Raw genomic sequence first — 20,321 nt, forward strand, 5'->3', positions numbered from 1 at the left:
AGTGAGCTTCAAGATTTATGTGGCTGATTAATTGCTTTTCAAATAAATCTCAGGTATGGGACTTTGGGCTGGAGGGGGAGGGCACTGTCGGAGCAAGTGAGAGAAATTAGGCGACACTTACGCAGTCGAGTGTGTGCTTTTGCTTGAACTCACTGTTGAAAGACGAGTAGTATTTTAATCCGTCTCTTATTTATTGATGTACTTTTTGTTAATTTTCTTAAAAGGAAGTCTTCTAGCGAGTTGCAAAATGGGATCCCGACAACATGTATCTTTCCAATAAATCGAACCAGCGTTCACATGGACCGTGAGCTGTATCAGATTTTTAAATAGTTGTACCCTAAAAACATAGTGGTAGCATCACCAGTTCCAACTGATAAGAGTTCATACATGCACCACTTCCCTCCAGCTCTGTCCACACCGAATTCCTTCACCGTGTTTATCTCTGCCTGATCTATCCCTCCTCTTTTCTTCTCAGCCTGTTTATCCATTTCTTCTCATTTGTGTGTTTTTGCTACCACCAACCTCATGCACATTTAGTCAGACGGGCGTGTGTGGTGTTTTCTTTTTTTTCCCCATCCTCAACTTTGTTGTATCTTGTAAAGCAAGCCAAGTATTATCCAAACAGAATGAAATTTGGGCTTTTCCTCGGCTTTCTCATGCTTTGCTGTGATGAGGTTAATGAGCCTTGAAGAGGGAGGTCCGTCTGTCATCGTTACCTTCATTGCTGCGTCACTGAAGGATGCAACGAGGGTCGGAAAGATGCATGATGCTCCATGGGTAATACTATATTATTTATTTCATGAAACACATGGGAAATGGTGATAGGAAAGTTTCCATTATTTCTCCAGTGTGCTCACTGATTGGACTCAGCTGATGAGCTCTGCTTCAGCAAAAGATAGAATTGAATATTTTTCCGAGATAAGCTCGTCACTGGAGTATTTGCCTTTGTGAGGTTTTTTTTTAAATAAAAATGATCTCATTGGCCTTGCGCCTGTATTATCACATCCTCCCTTATCTGACACAGCCTAGTCAAATGTGTTGATTTATGGATGGCAGAGGTTATCATCTTTTCTTTTTCTGGCTGTTTTTGTCCCCCCCCCCAAAAAAAAAAAAAAAAAAATCACCTTTTATCATGAGAAACAGCTGCCAGCTCAATCATTGGACCAGAGAATAATAAGAGAAGAGTTGCAGAACCAAAATATTTTTTTGGTCTGCTGGGTAAAACCCCCAGAAATCATTTGAAAATGAGTTGAACATTCAGCATGAAACCTCAAAGAACAGGCCAGCACGTTTGAGAATGAGTCGAAGACAACAAATCAGAGCAGAGAAATGCCTGTGGTGGTGGTCGTAGTGCTGAGATCAGCTTCCAGACCTATAACCAGTAGAACCACATCGGAGGAAGTGGAACAGACATGGAGATGTAGACCAAGTGAGCAGCCAGGTTCCAGCTTTCCGTCCCTCTCTCAGTTTAATCTTCTGCATGAGCATGTCTTCTCTGTCGCATCTCTATTTAATATCCAACCTTTTATTTAACTCATCGTTACCGCATCTTTCATCTTGGGCAGCTGTGCCTTTTCTTAAAAGATGTCTCTGATTCTGCATTTATCCTAAACACACATCTAAGGCCACTGTTGGATTTCTGAAGAAGAACAGGGTGAAAGTGATTCAGTGGCCAAGTATGTCTCCTGATCTGAACCCAATCGAACACCTATGGGGAATTCTGAAGAGACAAGTTGAGCATCACTCTCCATCCAGCATCCAGTCACTAAAAGAGGTCGTTGTTGAAGAATGGAAAAAGATTGATGTTGCAAAATGTCGCCAACTTGTTCATTCCATGCCTAGAAGACTTGGTGCTGCCATTAAAAATCATGGAGGCCATACAAAGTACTAGATGTAGTAGTTTTTGTTGTGGGGTGTACTCATTTTTGCACCACCCTAATTTGAGTAAAACTGAAAAATGTGCCATCCAAGTTTATATTATGAACCTTACTTTCACGTTATAAGTTAAACAGATGTTATATTAAACTTTGTCTTTTTGACATTTTGGAAATTGTGTTCATTGAGAGTGTTTAAAATGTTACTTTTCAAAGGGGGTGCGCTCATTTACGCTCAGCTGTGTGTGTGTGTGTGTGTGTGTGTGTGTGTGTGTGTGTGTGTGTATACTGTATAATATACACTAGTGCATCTCAAAAAATTAGAATATTGTAAAAAAGTTCAATATTTTCCATCAGTTATTTAAGAAAGTGAAAATGTTATATATTATAGACTCATTACACAAACTAAAATGTTTCAAGCATTTTTTTTATTTTAATTGTAATCAGTATGACATACAGTACAAAAACATAAAAAAAAAGGCATCTCAAAATATTAGAATATTTCATTTCGAGTTTGAGTAAAACAGTATGAACACAGTGTATCTCTCGGTCTAGTTCAGTACACACAACCACAATCATGGGGAAGACTGCTGACTTGACTGTTGTCCAGAAGATGATCAGTGACGCCCTCCACAAGGAGGGTAAGCCACAAAAGGTCATTGCTGAAAAGGGTGGCTGGAAAAGCTGCACAAGCAACAGGGATGGCCGCAGCCTTGAGAGGATTGTCAAGAAAAGTTGATTCAAGAACTTGGGAGAGCTTCACAAGGAGTGGACTGAGGCTGGTGTCAGTGTATCAAGACCCATCACGAACAGACATCTTCAAGAAAGGGGATACAACTTTCGCATTCCTAATATCAAGCTACTCCTGAGCCAGAGACAATGTCAGAAGTGTCTTATCTGGGCTAAGGAGAGAAAGAAATGGACTGTTGCTCAGTGGTCCAAAGTCCTCTTTTCAGATGAAAGTACATTTTGCATTTAATTTGGAAATTACGGTTCTAGAGTCTGGAGGAAGAGTGGAGAGGCACAGAATCCAAGGTGTTTGAAGCCCAGTGTTAAGTTTCCACAGTCTGTGATGATGATTTGGGGTGCCATGTCATCTGCTGGTGTTGGTCCACTGTATTTTATCAAGTCCGAAGTCAACACAGCCATCTACCAGGAGATTTTAGAGCGCTTCATGTTTCCATCTGCTGACGAGCTTTTTGGAGATGCTGATTTCCTTTTCCAGCAGGACTTAGCACCTACCCACAGTGCCAAAACTACTACCAAATGGTTTGCTGACCATGATATTACTGTGTTTGATTGGCTAGCCAACTTGCCTGACCTGAACCCCATAGAGAATCTATGGGGTATTGTCAAGAGGAAGATGAGAAACACCCGACCCAAAAATACAGATACGCTGAAGGCCACTATCAAAGCAATCTGGGCTTCAATAACACCTCAGCAGTGCCACAGACTGATCACCCCCATGCCACACTGCATTGATACAGTAATTCATGGTAAAGGAGCCCCAACCAAGTATTGAGTGTATAAATGAATATACCGTACTTTTCAGAAGTTGGACATTTTCTGTATTGTAAATCCTTTTTTTGATTGATCTTGGGGAATATTCTAATAATTTGAGATACTGGATTTCTGATTTTCATGAGCTATAAGCCATAATCATCAAAATTAAAACAAAGGCTTTAAATATTTCACTTTACATGTAATGAATATAGAATGTATGAAAGTTTACCTTTTTGAATTAAATTATGAATAAAGGAACTTTTTCATGGTATTCTAATTTTTTTGAGGTGTGTGTGTGTGTGTGTGTGTGTGTACACAAAATGTGTCATAGTTGAGTCATTAAACCTAGAGTCCTCAGTGTTCAAGACCGAGTCATTAAAGAAAATTTTGAGTCGAGTCCACTATTGATCAGAGTCGTGTCCAAGAACAAGACTCCACCCGCACCGTTTGACGGTGGCTGTTGCTGCCTTTATGTGAAAGCGTCTCTGCTACTGTGTTGGACTAACGTTACTGCTTGCCTGCCCCATTTTAGTTAATAGGCTACAGATAAAAAGCTTGTTCATTGCTCAGCAAGCCCCGCCCACTATCAACAGGGCAAATAACATGAGAGGGTTAACACTCGCTAGTTCATCACTCAGCAAGCCCCGCTATCAACAGAGCAATGATCATAGCGTGTCACTTCCTTCTCTGGGTGGAGTCTTACCAAATGATAATTGAAGTTTGAGGTTGTCCCCGTCGTCTCCTCGATAGTTCTTCTACATATGGAACAGACAGCAGTGCTTTCCCCCCCGCTTGAGAAGTCTGTATAAGCAAAGCAGACAATCCTAGGGGCTTCTCTCCAGGCATTTTAGCACCATTAACGTTAGTTTGTTCCTGAACATGACGTATGAACAGGTGAATGTGCATTCTCTTGCACAAAATTAGTATAAAATTTAATGTAGATGTAAATATCTTATGCCAAATTATTATGGCATGTTTAAAAAAAAAATCCGAGTCCTTGTCTCCAATTTATGAGTCCGAATGCAGTTCATGCACGAGTCAGAGTCATCAGTGCTCAAGTCCAAGTCAAGTCAGGAGTCATTAAAATTGGGGCACGAGTCTACTCCAAGCCTGATATATATGGGTCTGTCTCAGAAACTGGCCTCTCATTTGGGACATTATGGTCAAAAAATAAATTTTCTAATTTTACTATTACCACATTATTATTAATGTGAGACAAGTGCCCTGTACCAGATCAGCTTCACAAGCACTTATACCAGTTCCTTCTTTTAGAAATGGTTATGGTCAGAGGTCCTTTTTTTTTTTTTAAACACTTTTACCAAAGTTTGGAATGTCATTCCTTATCATATTAGAGTATTACGATCTATTGCAGCCTTGTCAGGCCCGTCTGAACTGTAACTGCACTGTTACTTTTAATACTTTCCTGTATAATAAATGAAAAATGAAATTGAATGAAAGAATTAAAGCCCGTCCTTCACAGATGAGTGAAAATATTGAATAAATTTCCTCTTTTTGATTGCTTGGGTTAAAAATGCCAAGTTATGATGACTGAATTGATTATTCACTTAAATATGAATAATATGATACATTTTGGGTATTTGATATGGCGAAATAGGACACAATGGAAAAATCAAGAACACACCGGAAAGATGAGAATAACGGCGGTGGTAAAAGAACAGCGACTATACCGGCTGAAGGTCGCGCGGGTCTCTGCTGCAGCGCGAGCAACGGGACATCACTACCGCACCGGACGGAGCGCGAGGCGTGGGCGGGGCAAAATGACTAGCCGTAGATTCCTTCAACAGTTCGATCTAAATTGACCATGGTTGCAAAATATTGGCCAAAAATACGCAAACACTACGAAATATGAAAGTAAGATGAAAAAGAAACATTCTATTGCCTTACACTGCAAGACTAAAACAAAATAAAACTCTCAAAACTCACCTTTTCAGCGATAACGTCCGAACAGATCACCCGCGTAACAGAAAGACCGCAAATGGAAGCACGATTAACTTCTAACTGTTGGAGTGGAAAATTCCATTCTACACATGCAAATTGTTAATGCGTGTCCTTCCCCGCACACAAATAACACGCTACGGTAAAACATAGACCACAACTCATTTTATAGCTCAGAAATTCATACAAGACCAGCTACCATCGTAACATATTCTGTAAGAAACATATTCTGTACCTAACTTTCAGCTTTCGTTTTAAAAAACAAAATCGCAGATTTATAACTAAATTTTTATATGACGTAGTGATTAAGTTCCTACTTTTGGTGAGGTAGTGACCTCGACCCTGAGGCTTTCCATTTAGATCAAAACACACGATCGTATTGGTTTTGGGTCTGCGGAAAATGGAGTTACACAACAGTGATAAAAAATTTTGCGTGATGTTTTATTACGGTTATGATTATTCCGTGAGCGCACCAATCCTCAGGTGTATAAAGTTACAACTTTATACAATTAGTGATAACTGTAGACTTTTCAGTGGACTACAACCTTTTTAAGAGAATGTGATGTAGTCAACCATTTATCATGTCCCAGATCAAGCTGCCATTTTTCCACAAATTTGCAGAATTTTTGCCAAATTCTGAATATTCACATCAAAGATTTAGTTTTATCTGTATTATTTCTTTCATCATTTTATTTCAAATTCAAACCAACATCACCATTCAAAACCATATAGTTTATTGACTGAGTATATTTAGTGGGGCACCCCCACAGTACCCAGTTTCTGAGACAGACCCATATGTAGACAGACAGACAGATAGAAATGAGTGTTTTACTGGGAAATGTTTTTCATGCGAGCTACATCCAGCACATGGAGAAGTAAAACTGTGACATAAATCTCTGTCACTCGTGAGGAAATCGAAGAATTGTTTTGATAAATGTAGGTACTTTGTTTGTGAATGTGTCGATATAATAAAAAGAACATCACACACTGTTTTGAGGATATGAAGTTTATCTTTTTGTGTTGAAAAACTCACGTTATTTATTCGAAATACAGCGTGTTTTCAAAAAATTTTATATTATTTAAGATGTAAATATCCCAGAAACTACATAGTCCAGGCAGGTGAAACTGAACAGGCTTAATGTTGAGCAATATAAGATTTATTCCTCAAAATTTGAATGAGAAATTCATGGATTCCATGAACGATTTCACAAATTTTCGATATGCATGCCGCCTGACGCACGCACGCGCGCGCACACACACAGCCTTCCTCTTTGAACTTTTTGTGCCGTGTCCAAATCTGCATTACAGTTGGTGCATTTTTAGAGAATTCTCTCATAAATACACACTGCAGTCTTGTTCGACTGTGTTCGAGTGTACTCTAACACACACAGCGCCTTTTCTTTTCCAGTGAATGGCATTTCTATACCTAAAAAACATTCAACATAAAATTCTGACCTGTTTCCACACACTGTTAAAATTTGAGGTCAGTTGAACAAGAATTGGCAAAGTTATTAGATTGTGAAATGATATCAAACATTTTTAAACACTCTGTACATTGCAGATCTGAGTGACGTATTTAAATAACCATTTTCTATCATTTTCTAGCTGGCTTTGAGTGGTATATCAGATATATTCCATTCAGCTAGTATGATATTGAACCAGTCTAAGATGAGTAGCTGAATGGAATATATCTGCTAGACCATGAAAAAAAGCCAGTCATTATTATTATTATTATACACTTTTTTCCAGTTTTTCGATGTCCGTTGGTATGTTTTTTTTTGTTTGTTTGTTTTTCCTTTTTCCTCTTGTAATCAGAGGGGAACCATCAAGGCCTTCTAGGCATTCAGAGAAGGTCCAAACATATCTGCATTTCAAATGTTATATTTAATTTCTTTCATTCTTTAATTTCTTTCATAATTTTATTCTAATTATTCTTTTCTAATTCAGCCTCATTATCAAATTTACTTCAGAAATGAAAGGGTGACTGTCCTGAAAACATTAAAATTGAGTTATCCAATGAGTTTTATTTGTTTGTCTCTAGGCTGAGAAGAGTTTAGAGCCGCTCGCTCACTGGTTTGGACTTCATTGCCAGGACAGAAGGCAATGGGAGTGTGTTTATGTAGGAAGTGACAGGTTAATTAACCAGTCAGATTCTGATTTATAGTGGGAGGGACCAAAAATTTATCGCCCTCAGCATTCTCGAAGGCCAACACGAGAGTAACTATGAGTCAGCACAGCAGTGGAGTCACCTTCCAGCCGGTGTAGCGTTCATCAGTAGTGTTAGCGAATGCTAATAAAGCAGCCAAGCCAGTGCTGTCGAGAGCAGATAGCACAGGCTAACGGCTGAGAAACTAAGATTTCTGTCTCCAGACTCTTCTTCCACGTTGCATGCTCACTACAGTACATTTCACTCCAACTTAAGTATTCATTTCCCTCTGTAATTTACTTAGTTACTTTTAAAATCAACATCAACAACTACACACAACGGAGCGACAAAATCCTTTGCTCTGTTGCTTTTTTTGCTGTCTGGCTAAGTTTTGGCTGAGCTCAAGTCCCAGCTAGTAACGGCTCGCCACTGATTGTGAACATGCGTGAAGAATAACTAATGAAGCCCTTTTGGGTGTTCAACGCGTCTTTCTCTTTCCCGGCGAACAAAGAAATGCTTCCGTGTATGCGCAGCAGAAAACTTTCTCATTGAATATTCGCATCAGCTCCGATGTGTGACGTCATGTCTTGACAACCAAAAAATTGACACTTTTCTGAAACACTGTGGATATCATGATGTATTTTTATTAAATGGATTTATTAACATTATTTTTTATTTTATTTCTTTTTAAATTGTTTTTTCGTCCTTTTTGCAGAATTTTCCTTTTTAGTGTTAAACATTTTTACAGTTTATACTCTATTATTAAGATAAAAAAGATGAAAGCTGATGAAACCTTTGTTTGCAAACCAGTTTAGCACGATGTGTATCATATAACTCTTCAAGAATCGCGATTTATTTTTATTCTGTCGCCCAGCATAACCGTGGATGTACAGACTAATATTAATGACACAAAATTCTGCTTCAGGAAGATTACACGAGGGCTTAAAAAAAAAGCATTATATAAAAATGCATACTGTGGTATTTCTTAAGCTTGAAATGAACTGATTTTGCTGTTTACTGTATTGAACTGAGACGTTATTTACTCTCAAAAAATGCTTCTGGTTTGATTTTTTTTTTCACTGAGTCATGAATTGAATTGCTGTTTTCTCTCTGATGAAAATGTGTGCGCTGATTATTAATATAATACTTCTGTTTCAATCGTAACATAGCAAATTATGATTATCAGCTGAGTCGCAGTTTGTTCTCACTGCTTCACTGTTGTTCTGTATATACCAGTGCTGACCTGTAGATTTCTCTGTTAGTGATGGCGTTTATGATGTGTGTAAGCGTATCGTTAAATAAACCTGCGTTCGCTTCTGTCGTCGCGCACAGGCACTGCACAAGATATAAAACCAGTCATTTTCTGATTATTTATCCTGAACTAGAACCAGAAACCCTTAGCTGTTGACATGATGTTCTTGTGAAATAAGTCTGTTCACTCCATAGACCTTGTTTAGCGTCGCACTGCTTCCAGAGTGACTGTGAGAAAGATGTGGTGTGAATACCTCACCTTCACCACTTGGTGTTTAGAATAAGGGGCCCAAGCACCCAATTCTCATAACCTCCTGCTTGTGGAAACATGGCACATAGTTTCTGCTGTGGGATAACGACAGACAAATCCTGTTTGTGGAACCTCCGGGACTCATAAAGTGCCCGTGAAATCCAAATTGGGGTATTAGAGCTTGCTTTAGTGAAAACAAATAAGTGTGTGTGTGTGTGTGTGTGTGTGTGTTATATTATTACATTACAGGTAGTCGTCGACTTACGACTGCGTTTGGTTACGACTGACCGGCCATAAACCGATCTGGTCGTAAGTCGGCCTGTGTTAAATGAACGTAAGTATATTGTGATGTGTAATGATATTGTAATCATCTTAAAAAGTCTTATTTTATCAACATTTTCTTATTTCATTACCTTGGCTCATTATTTGGTTTAAGTCAAACACTGCATACTACACTGCGTACAGTGCATTTAATATGTGCAAAACAAAAAGTACGAAATACAGGTGTGAAAAATAGAAAACATTTTAGTTTGAAACATACCAAAATACAAATGTCAAACATGGCAAAATACAAAACTTATGCCGCTTTTCCACTACCAACGCGGCTGAGTCGGGCTGAGCCGTGCCGTGCTGAGTTGGGCTGAGTCGAGCTGAGTGGGGCTGTTGGAGTTGCATTTCGACTACAACCGCGCTGAACCGTGCTGGCTGGAAGTGGGTGGACACATTGGGTGGAGTTAGCGAAAGTGGGTGGACGTCACGTGATGTCGTTAGGCGGCGCAAACAGTGACATCAGTGACCTTTTAAGCGGTAGTCTCACGACCCGGAGAGTAAACAATAAACATGGAGGACATGGAGTCGTTAGTGTTGCTGGTCTTGGTGCTGTGGCTTGTTGTCACCGACAACGCGGACAGATACTGGCAAGAGCGTATAGATGAGGCGAGGCGCATAAGGCTTCAGAAATTCTCGTAATTCGTAATTATTCTTCTTCCAGGTTTACGGTGTTTACAGATCCCAGCGTGCTCGCGGGGCGTGTGTGGGCATGTGAGGACACTCCTTCTCACCAATCAGTGCACAGGGGAGTGTCTCCTCACGCCCCTAGCCCCACTCGGCTCGGTTTGGCTCGCTTCAGCCCTACCCCAAAACCGTGCGAGTTTTGGGTGCTGAGTAGGGCTGAAGCGAGCTGAGTCGTGCTGTTCTGAGATAGTCGAAACGCGAGCCGTGTCGGGCTGAAGTGAGCTGAAAAAGGGTAGTGGAAAAGGGCCATATGTGACCGCTGGCATCACTGGTGCTTGGCTGTGGGTCGTCTACGTCATCAGCTGTTGCAGCGCTCAGGCTGGCGGGAGGATTTGCTCGTTTCATAAACCAGGAGCTGGGGCAGAAACTGTTGTACGTGGCGAGAGGCTGGATGCTGGGCGGGACCAGGAGCTGGGGTGGAAACTGTTGTACGTGGCAAGAGGCCGGATGCTGGGCGGGACCAAGAGCTGAGGCGGAAACTGTTGTACGTGGCGAGAGGCTGGATGCTGGGCGGGACCAGGAGCTGGGGCGGAAACTGTTGTACGCGGCGAGAGGCTAGATGCTGGGCGCTGCCAGGAGCTGGGGCGGAAACTGTCGTACACTCAGCTGGGAAACACTTGCCAGTCATAACCAGATGGTCGTAAAGTCGATCGGTCGTAAGTTGCATAGGTCGTAAGTCGATGACTACCTGTATATAATATATAAAATTCATGACAAAAATGTGCTTTGTAGATATTCCGGTTTGCTTTTTACATTTTATACTTCCTAGGAAAATGAGGAGATGAAGGTTTAGAGTTTATCCCTGTACTCTGATATCCAATCAGATGCTCTCTTGAAAGCATTTGTCCCGCCCCCGTAAACAAACTGCAGTCATCACTCAGTCATCTGTTTCTAATTACTGTGTAGTAATTAGGATCAAACATGGGCTGTTCGTGTAAACAAGTGAGAGTTTGGAAATGTATAGAGATTTGAGTGTGCCTGTCTTCCACCCCACCTCACCTCAAGATACCTGAAGGGTAACCTTCCCCTTCATAGACCTAAGCAGTGTCCGAAATCGCTCCCTACTCACTATATAGGGCACTGTATAGTGAGGACGCCATTTTGTAGTGCTATCCGAAACCTTGGCGAGGATTATTACACCCTGTATAGTGCACTCAAAGTATCCCACAATGCATCACGAAAAGTAGTGTACAACGATGGTCACTAACCAAGCAATATATCCCATCATGCATTGTGGTCGCGCTGAAAGAAATCAAATTAAAAGTCTCAAATTTGATTTAATAAAAGGCAGTGGCAAAGAAGAAAATATTCAACCTTGATTTAAAATGAACTGAAAGATACTTTGTATTGATTAATGTGGGAAATGCGATCAGTATAATATGGATTCATCAGAAAAATACATGCATGTATTTATTATTTTTGAAAACCCACCAGCTGACTGATCTGGTGCATTTTAATTGTGCGACAGTAATGACGTAAATAACGGCGCGATGACTAGTGTCCGAAAGCGTTTTTTCATTTTACCAATGAGCTCACTGTATAGTCCTCTATATAGTAATTCCCTGTATAGGGAGTCGTGAACGAGTGAGCGATTTCAGACACAGGGCTAGTCTGTTGAATTATACAGAGGGATATTCTACCAGCAAAGCTCTGCTATAAAGGTTTCCATGTTCTCTGTGTATGGCAGGAGACGAATACTTTGCACGTCTTGTTTTGTATCCGGACGGTCTTTCAGAAATTTCCATCAATTTGACAGGAATTTTCCGGTTAAGCCCCAAGTGTGTGTGAGTGAGCGAGTTATCCAGTTTAATTTCACTGCCTTTTGTTGAATTCCCCCCCGGGAAACCTCATGTACTACCACTCACTAAAGGGATGAGGAAAAAAACCCCATTGCGGACTGGTACCAATCCGAGGAGCGCTGGTTAGAAACCTCGGAACATGACAATCGGAAATGTGGAAAATGTGAAAAACAATCTGTCTTGAACACTCAGCTGTGTTATTTATTATGGTTTGCTCAGCAAGTGTTTCTTTAGATTTAGTGCATCTCTAATGTTATTGGCTCTCGGTCCCTGACTTCCTGATTCAAAAGGAATCAAATCACGAGTCTCGAGCCATTTCATTAGCGCCTAAACCAGACATTTCTGCTAAACCCACCAAGGCCTCGGTGGTGTCATGAGTGGGTGCGTGTCCATGCATGCAGGGGGTTGATGTGTGTGTGCTTGAAGAAAGGCAGAAGTCTTGAAGGCATCTGCTTGTTTACATTGTAGGCAAGTTAATTTGACTTTCGGTCATTGCATTCGAGGCTCTGATAATGAGGGCTCTCAAGGCCAGGAATCCATTTGCACAAAACAAAATGTGAAGGCACGGTTAATAAATCGCACCTTGAAGAAATTGAAGAATTTATGGCTGTGCTGAGATTTGGTGTGATTCGTGGCGCAGTCAAACATGTAGACAAGAAGTGCTGGGAAAAATGACTTCACCAGGTACTGAACTTTTGCTCGCAGAAATGCAATTATCATGTAACTAGTTTCTTCTTGTTTTTCTCAGGGTCAGTACCAGCCTTCAGACCTTCTGTGCCCAGAGACGTACACGTGGCTGCCCATAGAGAAATGCGTCCCCCGCCTTGACACCTCAGTCTACGCCCGCTTCAGCGAAGACCCCCAGGCAGGTAATGCTCGCCGAAAATCTGTTTACCAGCGCATGCATTAGCCTTAGTGTGCATTATAAGCACAAGCACTGTGTCAACACAGATACAGGTATCTGCATGCACACAGCCATTCAAAAGGACCTGAAGATTGCTTTCATTTTGTGTGATGTCTGCTGAAAACTGAATTACAGTATGGCAGGGCAGCTTTTTGCCAGAGCTTGTTTGCACATTGTAAGCTTACCATGCTGTTTGTATTACCCGTAAGTTGTCCTTTTTTAAGCTATGTCGGGCCTTGAAAGAGAAAATGAGTACTCAAGTCACCATCTTCTTTATTAGGAACCTGTACACCTGCATATTCATGCAAATTATCCAATCAGCCAATCATGCGGTGGCAGTGATGTACATAAAATTATGCAGATACAGCTGAAGAGTTCCAGGTAATGTTCACATAAAGCAAGAGTTGAGGAATATTTTTGATCTCGGTGACTTTAATCATGGCATGGTTGGAAAAAGATTAGGAGGCTAGGTTTTTCCTTTGCCCATTGTAGCATCAGAACCGCGAGTTGGCCTAGTGGTTAGTGTGATCGCCTCTTGACCGGGACATCACGAGTTCTACTCGTGGTCGGGTCATACCAAAGACCATCATAAAAATCGTATCTACTGCCATCTGGCAAGGCACGCTGCAATAGAGATGCAAGTGGGGAGTCAAACTCTCGTGGTTACCAGAGGACTAGCCCCCCCCCGTAACCCTAGCTGTATAGGCGAGAGGCCGAGGGCTATGGAAACGAAGATTGGCGCTGCCCAATTGCATAGTGCGGGAAGGACTTTAGACTTTATTGTAGGATCAGACACTAACAGTATCTGATCGTCTGCTGTTGTAGCTAATCCGCCTCAAGGTTTGTTGTGTTTTTTGCATTTTGAGATGCTTTTCTGCTCACCAAATTTGTAAAGAGTGGTTATTTGAGTGACCAGGTTCCTCTGACCTCTCTTACCAACAAGGTGTTTGTTTCCATCCACAGAACTGTCGCTCACTCAATGTTTTTTGTTTTTCGCACCATCCCGTGTAAACTCTAGAGACTGTTGTGGGTGAAAATCCCAGGAGATCAGCAGTTTCTGAAATACTCAAACCAGCCCTCCTGATGCAACACCCATGCTGTAATGGACAGCAGACAGATGTATCACCGTGGCTTGTTCACTTTGCCAGGTTGACGCAATACAAATCTACCGTACGAATACTACAGTCCGCTGTGCAGGACTGATCAACAGTTACCAGAAACATTTAGTTGCAGTTATTGCTGCACAAGGGGGTCACACCAGAATACTGAAAGCAAAGGTTCACATACTTTTGCCGCTCACAGATTGGCTAGATGTCCTATTGGATCATTTTTCCTCAATAAATAAATGACCAAGTATAATATTTTTTGTCTCATTTGTTTAACTGGGTTCTCTTTATCTACTTTTAGGACTTGTGTGAAAATCTGATGATGTTTTAGGTCACATTTATGCAGAAATATACCGTAGAAAATTCTAAAGGGTTCCTTCCTGAGTGAAGGTATCAATGCGCTGCCGAAGCATGCAGAAGGTGTTAGTACGCCTGTCATTATAGTGCGGACTTTCCATAGCATAGAAAATCGCCACGTTTCAATTTGTGTAACTGAACTTGTTTCATGTCACTGGTCATATAAACCTATGTAAACAGGAAAAACGCGGAAGAGTTTGGTCGCATCTAACTACAGCCCCAAAAAATACCATTGGCCATACTGAGCCTAGCTACATTGCTAACAGGAGTAACAGCGCGTCTGACTGACTGGGAGGTCGCGCAAAGCTCGGAGAGGTACGGATCAGCTCGTCTCAATTCAGAGAAGAACATATTTCATTATGGAAGTACGGTGGACTGTTCCTTTAAGCCATTTTTAGTCTACAGCATTTCTTTACACGTGACTAAGACTTGTGCACAGGACCGTACATTTGATGTTGCCATGTTACATGAATGAGGGTGGTAGCAATAATTGCTGCAGAAACCAAGTAGTGTCGAAGCAACCGCCCAAGAAATGGCAAAGCGCAGCCAAAAATGAATGCCTCCACACTGCTGTCAGACCATTGCTGGCTCCTGTCCTGTACCCACACATCAGTCATTGCAACAGTGCCAACAATAGCTACAAAAACAGCAAAAGCTAGCTAGACTTGTAGTTGACAAGCTGTTTGGTGACCATCAGAGCAAACTGTGACACAGGCTTGGGTCAGGTATTCATTCATTCATTTCATGGTGGAAGCCATGGCCTAATGGTTAGAGAAGCAGCTTTGGGACCAAAAGGTTGCTGGTTTGATTCCCTGGACCAGCAGGAACGGCTGAAGTGCCCTTGAACAAGGCACCTAACCCCCAACTGTTCTCCAGGCTGCTCTTTGTATGTTGTATATCGCTCTGGATAAGAGTGTCTACTAAATGCCATTAATGTAATTTCTACCATGATTTGTCTCTCAAATAAGTCATTATTTGTTGTTCGTGACTAATCAAACCATTTAGGCGGACACATATGGGCTATAAACGTGAACCGTCATCAAGATGGACAGATTTGATCTGGGAAAAAAATTGATCTGATCTCTAGTTTCCCATTTTGACACGATTTGCTTAAGATCTCGGTTTCTAAGCCTTCATCTGTATCTCCAGATTAAAATGAGCAAAAACGCTCCTAGGCCTTGCTTATGTTGAAATGTTGTGAATTAGAGCCAGTCACATCATCTGACAGGACCCAGTGCAGAGCAGTTCAGCCAGGTCGTGGATGTGGTCATTCCTGGACACTGAGCGGGTAATGGCCCTGATGATGGTAATAAGAACAGAAATAATATCAGTGCCGACTAGCAGACGCCAGAGACCGAGGGAGAGCCCGACAGCCTGTGGAGCAATTCCCCTTTCTTTTTGTTGAGTGTTTTTCTACGCTGATTCATTTTTGCTTTCCTCGATGCCTTGTCTTGCTTTCTCATTCTCACACTTCTAATCTTTTGCGCTCACTGCTTGGAAAAATACATAAAATATTTGGAAACGTTTGAGAATACTGTAGTTGGTCTGGAAAACGCTTGGGCGGAACTGTTTGCACACAGTGCTGAGCTCGGTGGTGGATATATTTAAAGGCGCAATCGTCAATATTTTTCCTCTTTTACTAGTATAAATAATGTGGGAAATTGTATGGACCGCTCCTGCTCCTTGGACCTACCTGATCCATCTATCCTGGTTCTGGTTGGAGTTCTCATTCCTGCTGAGGGTGGCCCCGTATGGGAAACCGTGAAGACGGCTTTGGAGTGCAGTAGTTGATAAACAGTTTTGCGACGATGGCCTAGGGTTACAACTGCCATGATTACTTTAGGACTGCAGTCGCCACGAAGAGTCTTGCACTCAAGTCTCCATCAATGAACAGTTGATAACTTCAACAAAATAGACTTCTTCGTTAATACGATAATGAATTTCCTGGTTACACAATTACAATTTCTGACTATAAAGCACACCGTTATAGAAGCGATTTATTGATAATCACACTATCCAGTGTCACCCAGATGAGGATGAGTTCCCTTTTGAGTCTGGTTCCTCTCAAGGTTTCTTCCTCATGTCCTCTCAGGGAGCTTTTCCTTGCCAATATCACCTCAGGCTTGCTCATTAGGGATATAAATTAATATATGTAAAATTCGTCCGGAATTTATATATTTCTGTAAAGCTGCTTTGTAACAATGTCCATTGTTAAAATTTCCTGGTTACACAATTACAATTTCTGACTATAAAGCACACCGCTATAGAAGCGATTTATTGATAATCACACTATCCAGTGTCACCCAGATGAGGATGAGTTCCCTTTTGAGTCTGGTTACTCTCAAGGTTTCTTCCTCATGTCCTCTCAGGGAGCTTTTCCTTGCCAACATCACCTCAGGCTTGCTCATTAGGGATATAAATTAATATATGTAAAATTCGTTTGGAATTTATATGTTTCTGTAAAGCTGCTTTGTAACAATGTCCATTGTTAAAAGCGCCATACAGATAAAATCGAATTGAATGTAGAAATGATAGATAAAAATATTTGAAGCCATTGTCTCAGGACAAGTGAATTACATAGCTGAAGGAAAAAAAAAAACCACCACTTTGGACATCTGTCTTCTGATCCGAATTGTATAACGTATTTGGATTGGCCTCTTGTCAGTCATTTTATAGACCCGCCCCTTCACATCCTTATGAATCGTTATGAGGGGAAGTTGCGTGTTTATAGAGTTGTAACTTCAAGTTCAAAGTGTTTGTCATGTGCACAGTAAGGACATGTCCTCTTGCACAATGAAATTCTGAGTTTGCTGTCCACCATGAATGCCAATTACAAATAAATAAATAGGCGGAAGAAATAATGCAAAGTAAAGGCAATATAGTGCAAAATAAAAGAAAAAACAAAACAAAAACCACCCAGTATAGTACAGAATAAAGGTAAATGTAGCGCAAAATAGGCAGTATAATACAAAAATAAGGTAATGATCGGACGTAGCAGCAAAAAGGGCAGTAATGTGCAAACTTGGCGTTCAAGCTCGAAAGAGACGTCATGGCAGTCTACTTAGCATGCTAACTCTAGTTGTACCACTAAGTTTAGAGGGCAGAGCTTTGTGTACATGGGTGAAAATGGGGCGGAACAATGAGTTTAAAAAAAAAAAAGTCAGTCAAGTGTTACTCCACTCTGCCCGTTAAGAGACCTGTTTTCCACAAATTTTCACAAATCCACCTTAAGAACACTTGGAAATCCTAATCTGTAATTAGGTGCTTTGATGACTATGAGCTTATTAGCATTATTTTCACTGCAATGGCAGTAAGACGCACTACTAAAGACATCCATCCACAGGTTGTATGTTTATATTTCCACTTAAATCGGTGCCTCTTGCCAACACTGAGTGTTGTGTAAGAGGTTAAGTAGCAGCCGCTACACAAAGCTCTTTGTTTTCTGTGTCTTAAGAGTGGTTACGAGAAACATGGAGAGAGCGACTAGTATTCAGCAAACACGGTGAGGTCATAGTTGGAGCCATTGCCCTCCTGGCAGGTCGTGTCAGGACAGAAGCAGATCTGCCACTGAGAATTCAGAGACACCAGCAGGAACCTGGGGGGAAAAAAGAAAACAATCCTGAAGAATCATCTCTGTACTTATCTTGGCTTGTGTTTTTGTGCGTCTGCGTATTCATAGTTATATTTGATTGGTACTACATTTCTGCAGTCTCTCTTGGATATCCTGACAGCACAGTTATTTTTGTCTCGCATGAAACACTGGGGAGAAAAACAAGAGTTAAGAGCAGATTAAGATTAAGCTCGGCGTACGCTGCTGAAGGTTTGCTTCCTGGACTCTGGACAGGTTTGTGCAAGCGTCAGGCAGATGCTGCATGAGAAAAGAGTCCGTTATAGAAAAATAACGCACTGTAATTTCTTTCTGCTTTATGCCAAAGAATAGGTTATATAATGTAGACGTATACGTTATGGATTGAGAGCAATCCTTACCGTTTGAAAAATGAGCTTTCTAGACATCGATGTGTTGTTGCAGTGCATAAGAACACTGGGACAAAGTCAGTCATTGCTTGCAGTGTTTGTGAAGGTTTCTTGCGTTACCTCCAGTCCTGTTGCTTTTGGCCAGAAGACACCAGCTATTTCAGACTTTTGATGCAGAGCTGGTCTCACTCTCGAGGACCGCATGAATCCCTTGTATGGTCTAATGTATTTCCCTGCCATCCGGTCTCTCGGAGTTGTTCGAGGTGGAAGAGGACATTTGCCAGCTGGAGACCAGCAAGCGTCATTATTGGAGGCATTGAAATTGTTCTAACCACTTTTCTGCTGTCAAACCCCAAGCCTTGCCTGTTTATGATTTAATTGAAACTCGAGAGGGTCCAGGATAAATGCAGCAAAGTGTCAGAGTGCCATTTGTGTCCGTGTGGCACTTGTTGCCAGCATTGCCGAGCTCCAGAGTTCATGTTAAAGCCCATGAGTCGTATGGGCCTAGCACATAACGTCAGCGTTTTCCCCGGCCTGCGCTATCGTCTCTTTGTAGTTAGCAAACTGCGCGGAGTGGCATACTCTCAAATATATTATATACCCCTGACCACAGGCACCTCATACCACAGTGAGGTCAGTACGGTACATCATCCTGTATCTGGTATAACAGGCACTGCAGTATGTCTGTGGTCAGAGCAAGGTTGGGTTTTGTGTGTGTGTGTGTGTGTGTGTGTGTGTGTGTGTGTGTGTGTTTTGCGTGTGTGTGTGTGTTTTGCGTGTCTGGCTGTGTTTATTGAAAGCGTATGTGGAGATCGTCAAGTCAGGCAACCTTGTCCTATTGAGCAACAGAGGAGGCGCCATAGGAAAAAAAAAAAAAAGCCTGACCAACAGAGCTCAGTGGTTTCAATAAACTCCTGACCGTTTTTCCCGTGTTAACTATTTCACACCTGCTGTACGTGCTAGTGAACACTTATCGATATAAAAGAATAACTTGCACGTCTTCCTGCTAACGGCTTTAACATTAGCTGATATGGACATTAAGATTATACTATATGTGGGGGAAAATGTTTTGGAGAGATTCTCATTTTAATTGAATAGTTATTGATATGTTCATGATCGCCCAATTATATGCTCTCTAGGTTAATATGGGACGGCCTTGGGCGAGGCATCTAACTCCCAACTGCTCCCCAGGCGCTGTTAGCATGGCTGCCCACTGCTCTGGGTATGTGTGTGTGTTCACTGCTTCAGATGGGTTAAATGCAGAGAGGAATTTCACAAATGTGTGATGAATAAAGTTGTTGTTAATCATCATCATCTTGAACCATATGTCCCGGCCCCAGAGGAGTGTCTTGCTCTGCAGCAGCAAACCTGGTTTGCCTGTGTGTATCTGCATGTGTGTCTTATAAGTCCGATACAAACAGATTTATTCGTACTCAGGAAGATCCCGTAATTTCGGGAAACTTTCACATCCTACTCAGTGAGCGTTTGCACATTTGAAGATGAACTAGATTAAACCTCAACTTGATCAACTTCAAATCATACATATAATTTGCATGAAATTTGCAGCAGTTAGAAGACCCCCTTATCCAGAGCAACTTAAAGTGCTTTGGAGTTTCTATCAAAAACACTAGTTCACAAGGTCAGGGACTAATGCAGGGATCACACCGAGAAAACGGAGCGGCAGTAGCAGAGCGTAACGCAACACTCAGACCATAATAATTCTATGGATCAGAGTTGCGTATCGGTTTTATGTGATGTGAAGCACTAATGATCCATACCAAAAAAAAAAGTCAGAAAAATGGATACCAGTAATAGTTTTGCTTTATAGTAACTCTCGATTGGAGGATGAGGAAAGGGTGCGCACATGTATATTACATAAAATATGTTATTCCACAAAAACAAGTCGTACATGAGCTGATAGCCGACGAGGTGCGTAGCACCGAGTTGTCTATAAGCCATGTATGACGAGATTGAGTGGAATAACTGTTTTATTCTATCCGCGTTCACTGGATTTTTATTTTTTGCAAGTTCGATAAATAAAAACTTTATACAAAACGTCCGACAAAATCATTTCCGCTTAGAATGTAAACAAACTGGCGAAGTAGCAGTTGGTGAAAAATACTATAATAATAATTCTTGAAAAATAAAAAAAAGATACATTCTTAAGCGATTAAAATATTTAATCG

General features: G+C 41.3%; 1 protein-coding gene across 4 annotated transcripts in view; it reads left to right on the top strand.

Annotated features, from left to right (window-relative positions):
* The window catches only part of LOC132889158 (arginyl-tRNA--protein transferase 1), a 220,363-nt gene that overhangs the window by 186,787 nt on the left and 13,255 nt on the right, over positions 1-20,321 (top strand). For 3 of the 4 annotated variants that reach the window (XM_060925390.1, XM_060925389.1, XM_060925388.1), the window contains exon 11: positions 12,542-12,662. In XM_060925390.1, the coding sequence (XP_060781373.1) occupies positions 12,542-12,662 (121 nt within the window). The remainder of the gene's footprint in view (positions 1-12,541; positions 12,663-20,321) is intronic. The other variant, XM_060925391.1, reaches the window with a different exon arrangement.

Source organism: Neoarius graeffei, chromosome 7, assembly GCF_027579695.1.
Source record: "Neoarius graeffei isolate fNeoGra1 chromosome 7, fNeoGra1.pri, whole genome shotgun sequence".
Classification (NCBI taxonomy): domain Eukaryota; kingdom Metazoa; phylum Chordata; class Actinopteri; order Siluriformes; family Ariidae; genus Neoarius; species Neoarius graeffei.